The following is an 11444-nucleotide window of genomic DNA, read 5'->3' as shown; positions in this document are numbered from 1 at the left end:
CTTCGACCAGTTCCGCAGGGACTGCCTGGCCGACGTGGACACCAAGGTTCGGGGCCGCGGGGGCTGCGGGGGAAGGGGAAGACCCCGAGGGCCGTCTTGTCGGGCACTCTCCGCATTGGGCCGTCGGCTGACTGCGCGTGGACTTCCCCAGCTGGGGTCCTCCTGAGCGCGCCTCTCTGCGGGCTCGCTGTGCCGCCGCTTCCTCTTGGAGCGGCTGCCAGGCACCAGGCACCAGGCACTGTGCGAGGCTCGGCGCCTTCATTCATTCGCCGATCCTTTCGTGCGTTTAACCGGCTAGTGTTAATCGCCTACTACGTGCAGGCACTGCTTATGCGCGTGGAATATAGTGGTGAGCAACATGAAGTCATTGTTCTCAGGGAGACTCGTTTGAAACACTAACGCTAACAGGGCTTTCATCTCGGATAATTTTTTTTTTTTTTTGCGGCTCACTTTGTATCCCAAATTATTTTTGCGTCCTCTCTTGAAGGTTTCTGGGCGGTAAGAGTCATGTCTCTGTCTTTTGGAAAGAAATTTAAGTGATAATGAATCAACTTATTTGCACTGTGCCTTGCTGGGCACTGGGTGTGTGTGGGGGGGGTGCAAAGGTAAGGAGGCAGACCTAGACAGCGAAAAGGTGCTTTAGGGAGATAGGGACTCTTGTTTCCACCAATGACTGCCTGATGAAGGTAGGTTAGGTCAAGTCACTTCTCTGAAGTGACAAGGGGCTGGGGATAGGGTGAAAGGTGGACGAGAGGTGACAGCGGGTATTGAAGGGGAAAAAGGACAGGAAAGAAGAGTGAGTTCTGGAGAATAATGGGAAGGGGGGAAAGGTCAGCAAAGTGCTTCCTTGTATGGAAAGAGTTCGGGGCTGGAAAGGGAAGGATTTTGTACCAAATGTCAGAGTGGAAGGGCTGGTAGCAGGATGAGGTACGCTTAGCTGGTTCTGCAAAGAATGAGCAGAGGACACCAGGAAAGAGCAATCAGTGAGGCGGATGGAAAACAGTCTGAAATTCTGGAAACTCTTGAAGGAAACAATTAGAAATTTAGGGGTTTGGGCTTATATCTGGTTGGGTCCATCAGATTGGAGTTTTGATGGAGTGAGGGTTTTCTCAGCACATTCAGCTTTTTTTGAGGAACCTCATTTCTTTGAGAAAGGGGTGTTTGCAGCTTCCGCAGATTCTTCCTTATGACTCAAGTTCATCAGGATTTGATGAGAACTGCACACAATTCTGCTGTCTCCTCTGGGAAAACCCTCTGGACAATCTGGGGACATCTTCTCTTATAAGGACTCTGGTCCACCTTGTAGGCCAGGAGTAGAATGCACCTGTTCACAGTGTTGGGGTTTTTACACCACAGAGAATTCAGTATACTTGGGTATGTTCTTCTACCTAGGCAGTGTATAGTTTTCTCACTTTGTTATAGGGAATATGCACAGCCATCATTTTGAAAATAATCCCTAATTCCCCCTTTTTTTTTTCAATGGGAGATTAGACAAGTCCAGGTAGATGTTACCCAAATAAAGCTGGTTATTTATATCCAGCAAGTAGAGATCTCACTTTGCTGTTCTCACAAACTTACAGATCTGTGTTATCCTTGTGTACGCACATTGGAAAATTAAATATGCTGATGGAGGCGCTACAATAGCTAAGGCTCAACTTTTTCTTCCCCACTAAATGTTATCGTTGTGTGTCGGTCATGTCCCTGCCAGATCCTCTCAAAGTGGAGTCTGAAAACCTTTACTGGGGGGAAGGAAGGAAGCACAGTTGCCTTGACAATCTAATGAAGCTAGGACCTTCTCCCAAGAAAAATGCACATATACATATTAAAATACAGTTTTGTAATTCAGAAATGGTCAACTATAGGCAATTTGTGGCTCAACCTAATACATAGTTTCAAGGAGTTCAGCGGCCACAGAATAAAGTCCCTTGTTTTAATGTTTGAAACTAGAGAAGAGTAGAACTGAAATGATACCCCTCCCCTGGCAGAAGAGGATGCCTGGGTATGGTGGAAATTCTTTCCTCACCCCTCATGTCCTTTCTCTCTCTCTTCACTCCTGATGCCTGCCCCCCTCTCTTTTTCTCTTTGTCTTTCTACCTCTGTGCCTACTGTTTCTGATTATCTTGCTTCTCTCCCCCATGACTGTCTCCCTCTTCCTCTTCCTTAGCTTTATAAACAATTATGTAGATTTTAATTTAATTTAAAATATTTTTTCTTATTTTATAGCATTTTATACTCCCTTTTCTTATTAAAAAAAAAAAAAAAGACTTAAGTTTGAAAGTCTCAAAAAAAAATACAGAAGCCAAGGTTTTCTTTGGTATGAGCTTAACATCCTCCCAATGTGATGAGTGGGCCAGAGTAGACATAAGATCCCCTAATGCAGAGGAGCATCACTTTAATGGAACTGTTGAGTCTCAGCTGTAAGAACACCTTATAATTGAGACCACTTGTGGTAGGATGCTTTTGATCATTGAACCCTGAAGACTGACCTGCTTTGTGTCCAACTCTAATCTGCAGTATATACTATATAAGGTTAGCAGTAACTGGAGTGTCAGTCACATGCATATTTAAGAGTCAAGACATTTGATACCTATCAGGTGCTTTCCAAGAGCAAAACTGTCATCCAGCCCAGTGTGTTTAAAGCAAGATGAGAAGTACCAAAGTCTGCCGCCACTCCCAAAGACCATAAAACCCTCCGAACTGTCCTGGCATCACTGATGGTCCTTAACCAACCAAGAGAGGGATCTGACCATAGTAGACCAAATCAGCCCTCCTACCCAAAGAACTGGAACCTTGGACATCCCTAACTGATGCTGAGGCTCCTCTGCTTAGATTACTAGTTACCAGATCCCTGGAGCAAGCCGAGATGTTACAAAGCTGTTCTGACTCTTTTGCTCTGAGGTCACACTGGAGAGTAATGAGAGGGAAGATCAAGAGAGGCCCATCATTCTGTCCCAGGCAGGGCGCTCACCAACCAAATAAATGTGACACCTTTCTCCCCAGGTAATAAAGGCCAATTTTTGGATACTTTCTCAGTTACAAATGGCTCCTGGTCACTGTGATTATTGCCTTTCGTTTTCTTTTTAGATTTGAAAGGAATATCAAAGACAGAGCATATAAATTTATTCACCCAACAAATATTTATTATGTACCAGGCATTGTGTTAGGTGCCAGGATACAGCAGTGAATGAAACGTCCTTGCTGTTGTGGAGCTTGCATCCCAGGAGAGAGAAACAGACAGGAAATAATGTGTAATAGGTTCTATGGAAGAAATAAAGCAGGGTGAGGATGGAAAGGGTTGCTGATTTGTTTTCAATAAGTTGTTCGGGAAACATTTCAGTAAGATGATACTTGAGCCGTCCCTGAAGGAACTGAAGAAGCCGTCTAGCTTATATGGGGCTGACCGTTCTTAGCAGAGACCACAGCCAGTGTGGAAGGCCTGAGGCAGAACCTGTTGAGGGGGGAAAGTGATAGAAGGTAAGATAGGAGTGGCCCTCCTGCCCTCCCTTCACAGATCTGACAGGCCTTGGAAGCCATTGTAAGAGTTGGGGTTTTACTGGAGCGGAGAAGCCGCGGGCAGGTTTTGAGCCTAAGGACATGATCCAACTTCCATGTTAGATGGGTTGGCTTTAGGTAATTATTAGTAGTGTCCTCTTCAGTCCTGATGTGGTTTAGATAATAAATTATATGATCACCCTAATTTTGGAAGATTTACCCTAACTGCTCTATGAAAAATAGACTTTAGTTGGTCAGGAGTAGAAGCAGGGAGATCAGTGACAAACGTGTAGACAAGAGATTGAGGAGTGCCTTGGACCAGAGTGGTAGCAGTGAAGAGGGTGGGACTGGCCAGATTCCAAGTATATTTTAATGCTAATGCTGACAGAATTTGCCAGAGGTGTGAAGCTGGGGTGGAAGAGAAACCAAAGAGTCAAGGATGACTCCCAAGGCTTTTGACCAGAGCACTGCAAAAGAAGAAAAGAGAAAGAGCTTCTGAGAGGAACATTGGAATCCAAAATACTACTGGAGTCACTAGGCTTTTCACTGGAAGGAGAATGTGGTGACAGAATTTACCTGTTGTCGTTCAAATTGGAGCTTGCTATGGAGCAACTAGAGGGCTAAATACACTGTGATGTTTGAGCCCGGTGGTTCCGAGATTTGGGGATACTGGAGAGAAGAATTATGTTTTAGAGTCACGGGGGGGAAAGAATTAGTTTTAGTTCACATTGATTTTGGATGAATGGGGCAGGGTGAGAAATGATCTCGAGTGTCTCTTGTAGGATAGAAAACAGGTATCGGCAAAAGTCTGGAAATTGGGAGGGATGAGCAGACATCACAAAGGGATGAAACCTTATCATCTGTGCTGGAGATAGTTATCTAGCCATCTCATATAACAACTGCTTTTTAATTGCGTATCTGCCAACCAGTGTGATAAGCTGTGTGAAAGGTAAGATTAAGGGAGTGGAAGGAGCAGGCTTCCCACTCAATGGAGAGATAAATGCCCCCCCCCAATACAGTATGCAAGAATTGTTGGAAAGGTGGTATATATAGAAGGAACATGGGGGAAGGCCAGGGGAGCCTACTGTGGGTGTCGGGATAACATCACAGAGCTCACCCTTGAGCTCCGAAGGTGAGAAGTTTGCCAAATGGAAAACAGAGGGAATGGTAAGGACAGAAGATTGAAAGGCAGGAGAATTGATCTCCTCTGGAATATGAGCTCTGAAGGGTAAAGAGAGCAGCAGCAAATGGCAGAAGATGAAGCTGTACAGTGTTGCTGAAAGTCATTCAGGGATGGCCAAACACCTCTACATTAAAAGCCACATGAAAGACACAAAGAACATGAGTTGGGGGGGCAGCCTTTAGGAATGGAGTGTGCAGTCCTCCTGGGGTGGTCCAACATTCCTTCTAGGCAGTGTCCTTTTCAGAAGTGGCGTAATCTGTGTCCTCTCTCCTGCTTCCCTTACCTTAGGGGTTCTCAGCCTCAGCACTGTTGACATTTTAGGCTGGGTAGTTCTTTGTTGTTCTGGGTTCCCCCCTGCACTCTAGGATATTCAGCAGCATCGCTACCCTCTACCCACAAAATGCCAATAGCAGCTCCCTGAGTCGTGACAACCAACTACGACTCCAGACATCATCTAATGTCCCCTGGGGTGGGAGTGGAGGGCAAAATCGCTCCCATTTGAGAACCGCTACCTTACATCAAATTTAATGCCCAGGTCTAGTGTTGCCCCTCTGTGACTTCTCTTGGTTCCATGCCTTTCAGCCCATTTCTACCACCCTACTACAGACCTTCATCACTGGAGTTACTGCATCGTTTCCTAAGTATATTTTGTGTCTCTTTACTGTCTCACTGTCGGAAGATTAATCATCAGAAAACTCAACTATCACATATCACTCTGCTCATGTGCAGTGGGTTCCTGTTCTCAACCCCATAATCCCAGACTTCTTATACGGGTACCCAGAGCCCTCCAACCCCCAGCCCCAAGCTGTCTCTGACCTCATATCTCTGCTTTTTTATATTCTCTTACCCAAACAAATTGGATGCCCCCAAATGCTCCTGACCCCACATTTTCTCATCCAGTTGCTCTTTGCTTCTGTTGTGGGCTGTATGTGCAAGGCCCACGTTTCCGATTGAGTTGGAACCTTGAAGTTCCAACTCAAATGCCACGTTATCAACAAAGACTTCTTCCTCTGCTCCTCTCCCTCTTTCCTCCAAATCACCTTACACTGATATTTATTTGTGTCTTACTTTCTAGTCCCTTGTCTACAAATAAGAGGTATGTCTTTCTTCTTTGTGTTCTCCCATCTCCAAACATCTTGTCTTAGACAAAATAAGCAGTATTTGAATGCCTGTTTTCCCTGAAGCAGCGTGGTCATAAGCTGAGAAACTTAGTTGCCACATTGATACTGTAATCTAAAACACATTGATACTGTTAAAGATACTCAAATTCCTGAGGCTATAAATATTGATATTGTATAACATAGAAGATTTTTAACATTTGTTGTTTTTTTTTCCTCTCTAGCCTGCCTATCAGAACCTGAGGCAACGGGTTGACAACTTTGTTGCGAACCACTTGGCAACTCATACATGGAGTCCCCACCTCAATAAGAACCAGCTAAGAAACAACATTAGGCAGCAAGTGCTCAAGTAAGTCTCAGAAGCACAGGGCCCCTAGGCCAACTTGACGATGTCCGTCTACTCAGTGATAGGCAGGGACGTTACATGGAAGTCTGATGTTGTTTTATCTAGTTTGGTTGGCCGCTTCATATGTGATGCAGTGTAATTTTAGAGCGGGCTCTAATCACTTCACATTTCCCCATAAGTTTTAGCAGTCTGATTTCTCCTGTAGACCTGGGGAACTACCTGAAGGAAGAGAATGACAAGGTGACTTAAAAAAAAAAAAAAACCCTAGGGTAGAATATTAATAGATGGTAAGTGCCAGAATATCCTATACCGTTCATTCACAACTATTTTCTTGACCCGAAAAATCAGGCTTTTTTATTCCTCTTTGACAAATAAAAAGACATTCTAGATCATTGCAATTAAAATAATTGCCTCTGATTTGAGGCTGTGTCTTGTATCTTCTAATGCAGTCCCCCCCCCTTTTTTTTGCACTTTACTGTGACTTTTAACTGCTTTTTAGTGATGATATGGCTAAAAAAAGTGTGTTTGGACCTGTCAGAGCCACTTTTGGGTGAACATAAGATAAAGAGAATGAGAAGAGCAGGAATGTTTAGAGGGACCAAAAAAAAAAAAGTGTTCCCAAAAAAGCAGATTTACAATACTATCTTGTTCTTGAATATAAATATTTGCCAAGACAAGAAGACCTGGACCCTATATCTCTGCTTCACCCTTCCCACTGAAGGGGCAACTAAGTTATTTAAAGAGTGCCTAGTCTTCCTCTCTTGACAAATATTTACGTTCAAGCTCATCTTTTAGAATGAAATGTGACTTTTAAACCACTAAACAAAGCCATCTTCTACATGCCACCTTTTCATACCCTCTTGTCCTGTAGGAACCTCGCAAGCCTAATAGTGTGCATACTCCATTGATAGTTCTACATGCGGGAAGCCCCACAGACAGAACTTCCCACTCTGACTCAAAGACATTTAGCCCCAGGTAATACTAGAAACCAGGAGCCTGCGGGCTCAGACTCTCTTACCGCAGAATAGAGGAGGGAAATTTAACAATCGCTTTGTTGTCTACATTTTAGAGGATATTTGAGGAACCTGTAAAAGAGCTCAGGAGAGATCAAAAGATGCGGATTGGGGGTGGGGGAAGCCTACTGACAATGTCAAGAGCACACCACCTACTTCTGCTTCTACAGAGTACTCCTCATTACCGAGCAACCTAGAAAGATGGAAGCAGTCGGCAGTTATTCTTTTCTTGCCCCTGTAAAATCAAGCACTTCCAATTCTTAGGGACCAATATGACATTCTCACAGAATCTTGTTTGGTGATGGGTTGCTGTACCCCATCAGTAAGGGGTTCTCGTGATTACTAGCAGTTATGGGGGATGGGGACTGGCTTCTAGAGACATTTTAGAACAGGGGAAACTTGTTCTAAAGTTGGATAACTTAGTCATTGCTCTTCTTGGGACATTTGTAAATTTTCTTCTAGCTATGTTATTTTTAAATAAAATATTCTCTTATTTAAATTCCATTAGTAAAGTTATATGTTACTGATTATAACGTTTTCAGGCTTTCTTAAAGAAAGAGTTGTGTCCCGACTACTGTTGTAGGGAGGGACTTGCCCCTATAAATACAATTTCAAATAGTTTTTCATACAGACATTGAGAAATATTCATTTGACCACTAGCTTGAACCATCTACAATTGCCATTTTTATAGAACAAAAACTGTCTAATATCAGCAATTTCGAATTGTTGAGCTTAATCATTGATATTCTGACTCAGTAGTATTCTTTTTATGCAGTCATTTGAACAACAGAATCTAAAATGCTAGATAGCTCTAAATAATGATCTTAACTGAACAATTTAAAAGGAAGATGAGGAAGTAGCTTTAATCAGGAAAATACCACCTGCTGGTATTTTGGCCTTGCCTTTGGATGGATACAGGGCTGTGGCTTCTCCCTCTGGTGAGGCAGCTGTGACCACACCACACTCGAGTAAGCCCACAAGGATCAGTGTGGTCATAGGACCGTCCTCCACTTTCAGATCAGAGCTGACCTCGGTGGGAGACTAGACTGAAGTAGATGAGGACCCGGGATATAGGCAGAGAAAGAGGCTGCAGCAGTAATTTTAGGGTGGGTGGGTTTTATTTTTTATCTAATGCCTTTGCATTGTGCCTTAAAACATTTTTAAGATTGCTTGTCCTTTTCTTTTCCACCTGCTACATTTTGAAGGCACCTCTAAGATGTAACAATGTTTGCAGGATTTGCGGGGTTTTTTGTTTTTTTTTTTTTAACTTAGAACTTTAAAAAGCAGGTTACCTACTTTGTGTGGTGTTGACTCATTTTTCTCTATGGCCCACATAAGAAGAATTATAGTATCACAAGGCTGCAAGGTGCCTCAGGAAATGGAAATCAAATCTATCCTCTACTCCAGACTGAGCTGCATTCAAAAATAGCATTGTAATGTAAAAGGAGAAACACCTCCCCCATTCTGCAGAGAGAGCCGGAGGCCTAGAAGCTGGAAGGAACCAGCACCCTGCTCTTGCAGCACTGTCCAGGGAACTTTGGCTCCTCAGGTGGTTTATTTTGTTTTGTTTTAGGAAGAAACAAGTTTTAGGTACATTTCTTAAATAAATCCTTGTCCTCTTATTTTACTCACAGTTTTGTGATTTTCTGCACATTTCAGACTTTGTTGCCCCCTTTGCTCCTCTGTCTCTTGTGTATATTTCTCTAAGCTCTTTCTTCCTCTTTGCTTCTGTGGAAATCAAGGCTCAGTGCAAATGTCTTCTCTTTGTGAAGCATCCCCAAATTATCTTAAACATATCTAATCACTCTTCATTCCACTCTTTCCCTACAGTAGGTGGTGTGTTGTAGTACCTATCATCTGGTATTTTAATTTTCCGTGTCTGTTTCTCCTGCTGACCAGGAGAATCAGACCAGGTGGGATTTGTAGTGGACCAGTGACCAGCACGGTGCCTGTTATGGAGAAGACACTCAGTAACATAATTGTTGAATAAATAAATCGCCAGTTTTTATAGCAGGAAGATAATAGAAAGCCAGAAGACTTGTTTTTGTTTTTCTAAAGTTTTCTTTCTTTTTCCTTCTTTTTTTGTAAGTTTAATAAAATTACACTCTGTATGTGTTCTTCAGTTTTCCTGGAGATCCTAATACTTATAAAAGGCTTACATTTTTCTGTTTAAAAAAAAAAAGTTGTAGAGTCCATAGGTTTATTTTATACCCAGGACTCAGCTTTAGTGAACATTTCTTCCCATATGCCCCGCCAGGGTTGGAGTAAGGTAGGCGTCACCTCTAAGTGTGGGCTCTGGATAGTGTATTGTGTCCAGTTTTAAGGGTGTTTTGGTTTTTGTTTTGTCTGCTTTAGTATTTCCACTAGTGATACCGGTGATACAAAGTATACCCACTTTGTCGGAGGGTAGTGTATTTCCCACCGCCTATTCTTTCCATATACTGAGATGTGAATTGGAGCAAATTAAGGTTGAACATATACATGGTAGATACAGTTTTACCTAAAAGTAATTAATGCAAGTCATATGAAATTGTTTTTTACCTTTCTGTAAAAATTATCTTGTGTTTCAGATCAGGAATGTTGGAGTCTGGTATTGACCGAATTATTTCTCAGGTTGTGGATCCAAAGATCAACCACACATTCAGACCTCAAGTGGAGAAAGCTGTGCATGAGTTTCTGGCCACCCTAAATCACAGAGAGGAAGCTAGTAGCAGCACAGCCCCCGAGGACGAGAAACCAGACTCTTCCCTCCTTACACAAGGTGCCTTGCTTTTCCTCTTGGTCAGTTCCATTGCTTTGCTTCTTGAACCGAGTATCAAGTTAGGGATGTGTAGTTCCTTAAAACATCTCTCTCCATGGCTACTCTAGTGAAATTATATTTATTTTAAATATCACCTATTTTTCTCAACTGATAGAGCATTTCTTTTTTAGATTAATGCAAAGTAATAGACATTTTACTAATGTATTAAGCGTGTGTGTGTGTTTCAATAGAGAGAATAATTAAAATAACTAAAGAGAATTAGACTATTCTCAGATTTGCATGGTGGCTTTCCTATGATTCAGTATTAGAACAGTAGAGAATTTAGAATGTGCTAGGTATTAGTACGGTATCCAAAAGTCTAAAGGAATATGAATGGTCTGTACAGCATATGTGTCTTGTAAAGATGACAGGGGCTTAATTCAGCAGAGGGGCTTACCTTCTGCATACATCTTTTCTTTCTTTTTCTTTTTTTTTCCTTAAGATTTATTTATTTTAGAGAGAGAGCGCATGTACATGCACAAGCACAGGGAGGGGCAGAGGGAGAGGGAGAGAATCCTTAAGCAGACTTCCCGCCGAATGCAGAGCCCCACACGGGGCTCAATCCCAGGACCCTGAGATCATGACCTGAGCCAAAATCAAGAGTCAGCCACTCGACCGACTGAGCCACCAAGGCGCCCCTGCATAAATTTTTTCTAACACTTAATCTTTCCCTCGAAGGTGTCCCAGCTCCTGGACCCGGCGGTAATGTAGCCAATGATGCCATGTCAATCTTGGAAACCATAAGTTCTCTTAACCAAGAAGCCAGTGCGGCCAGGGCTTCGACAGAAACGTCAAATGCCAAGACCAGTGAGAGAGCGTCCAAAAAACTCCCTTCTCAGCCAAGCATTGACACTAGTACTGAAAAAGAGAGAACTTCAGAGGACATAGCCGATAAAGAAAAATCTACACCTGACTCTGCAGGGGAAGGACAGGAGACAGCCCCTAAGTCTGAAGAATTTACTGATCTCCCTTGTCCAGTTGAAGAAATTAAAAACCACACAAAAGAGAGCAATAGTTCACTTCTGCTAAATAAAGATGTTCAACAGGAAAGCAGTGACCAAAAAAACAAATCAACAGACAAAGGTGAAAAGAAGCCAGAGAGCAATGACAAAGGAGAAAGGAAGAAAGAAAAGAAGGAAAAGACCGAAAAGAAATTTGATCACTCAAAAAGGAGTGAGGACCTACAAAAAGTGAAAGAGGAAAAGCAAGCAAAGGAAAAAGAAGTAGAATGTTCAAAACTCCCTTCAGAAAAGAACAGTAATAAAGCTAAAAGCATTGAAGGGTCAAAAGAAGGTATATAAAAACTCGCAAAAATCTTCAACTGTTTACACATTAAAGTGTTGGGGGAGGGGTGGGTGTGAAATTTGCCTTCAAATTTTAATAGCTTTATTTGATACTTGTGTTTCAAAAGCCTGAAAACTCATATCCCCTTTGCTAAAAAATGAAGAATAAACATTTGTATATTTTCTATGCCGATGTACCAACTCACAAA

General features: G+C 42.5%; 1 protein-coding gene across 1 annotated transcript in view; it reads left to right on the top strand.

The window, feature by feature from the left end:
- Positions 1-6: 6 nt before the first annotated feature.
- BOD1L1 (biorientation of chromosomes in cell division 1 like 1) overlaps positions 7-11444 on the top strand; it is a 53287-nt gene continuing 41849 nt past the window's right edge. Inside the window, exons 1-4 of the mRNA XM_032399948.1 lie at positions 7-46; positions 6018-6142; positions 9723-9913; positions 10631-11245. Of these exons, the coding sequence (XP_032255839.1) occupies positions 9730-9913; positions 10631-11245 (799 nt within the window). The 5' untranslated portion in view covers positions 7-46; positions 6018-6142; positions 9723-9729. The remainder of the gene's footprint in view (positions 47-6017; positions 6143-9722; positions 9914-10630; positions 11246-11444) is intronic.

This window comes from Phoca vitulina, unplaced genomic scaffold (genome assembly GCF_004348235.1).
Source record: "Phoca vitulina isolate PV1807 unplaced genomic scaffold, GSC_HSeal_1.0 scaffold3, whole genome shotgun sequence".
Lineage (NCBI taxonomy): Eukaryota > Metazoa > Chordata > Mammalia > Carnivora > Phocidae > Phoca > Phoca vitulina.
The sequence above is the reverse complement of the archived record's forward strand: the minus strand, read 5'-3'. Positions and strand labels throughout refer to the sequence as shown.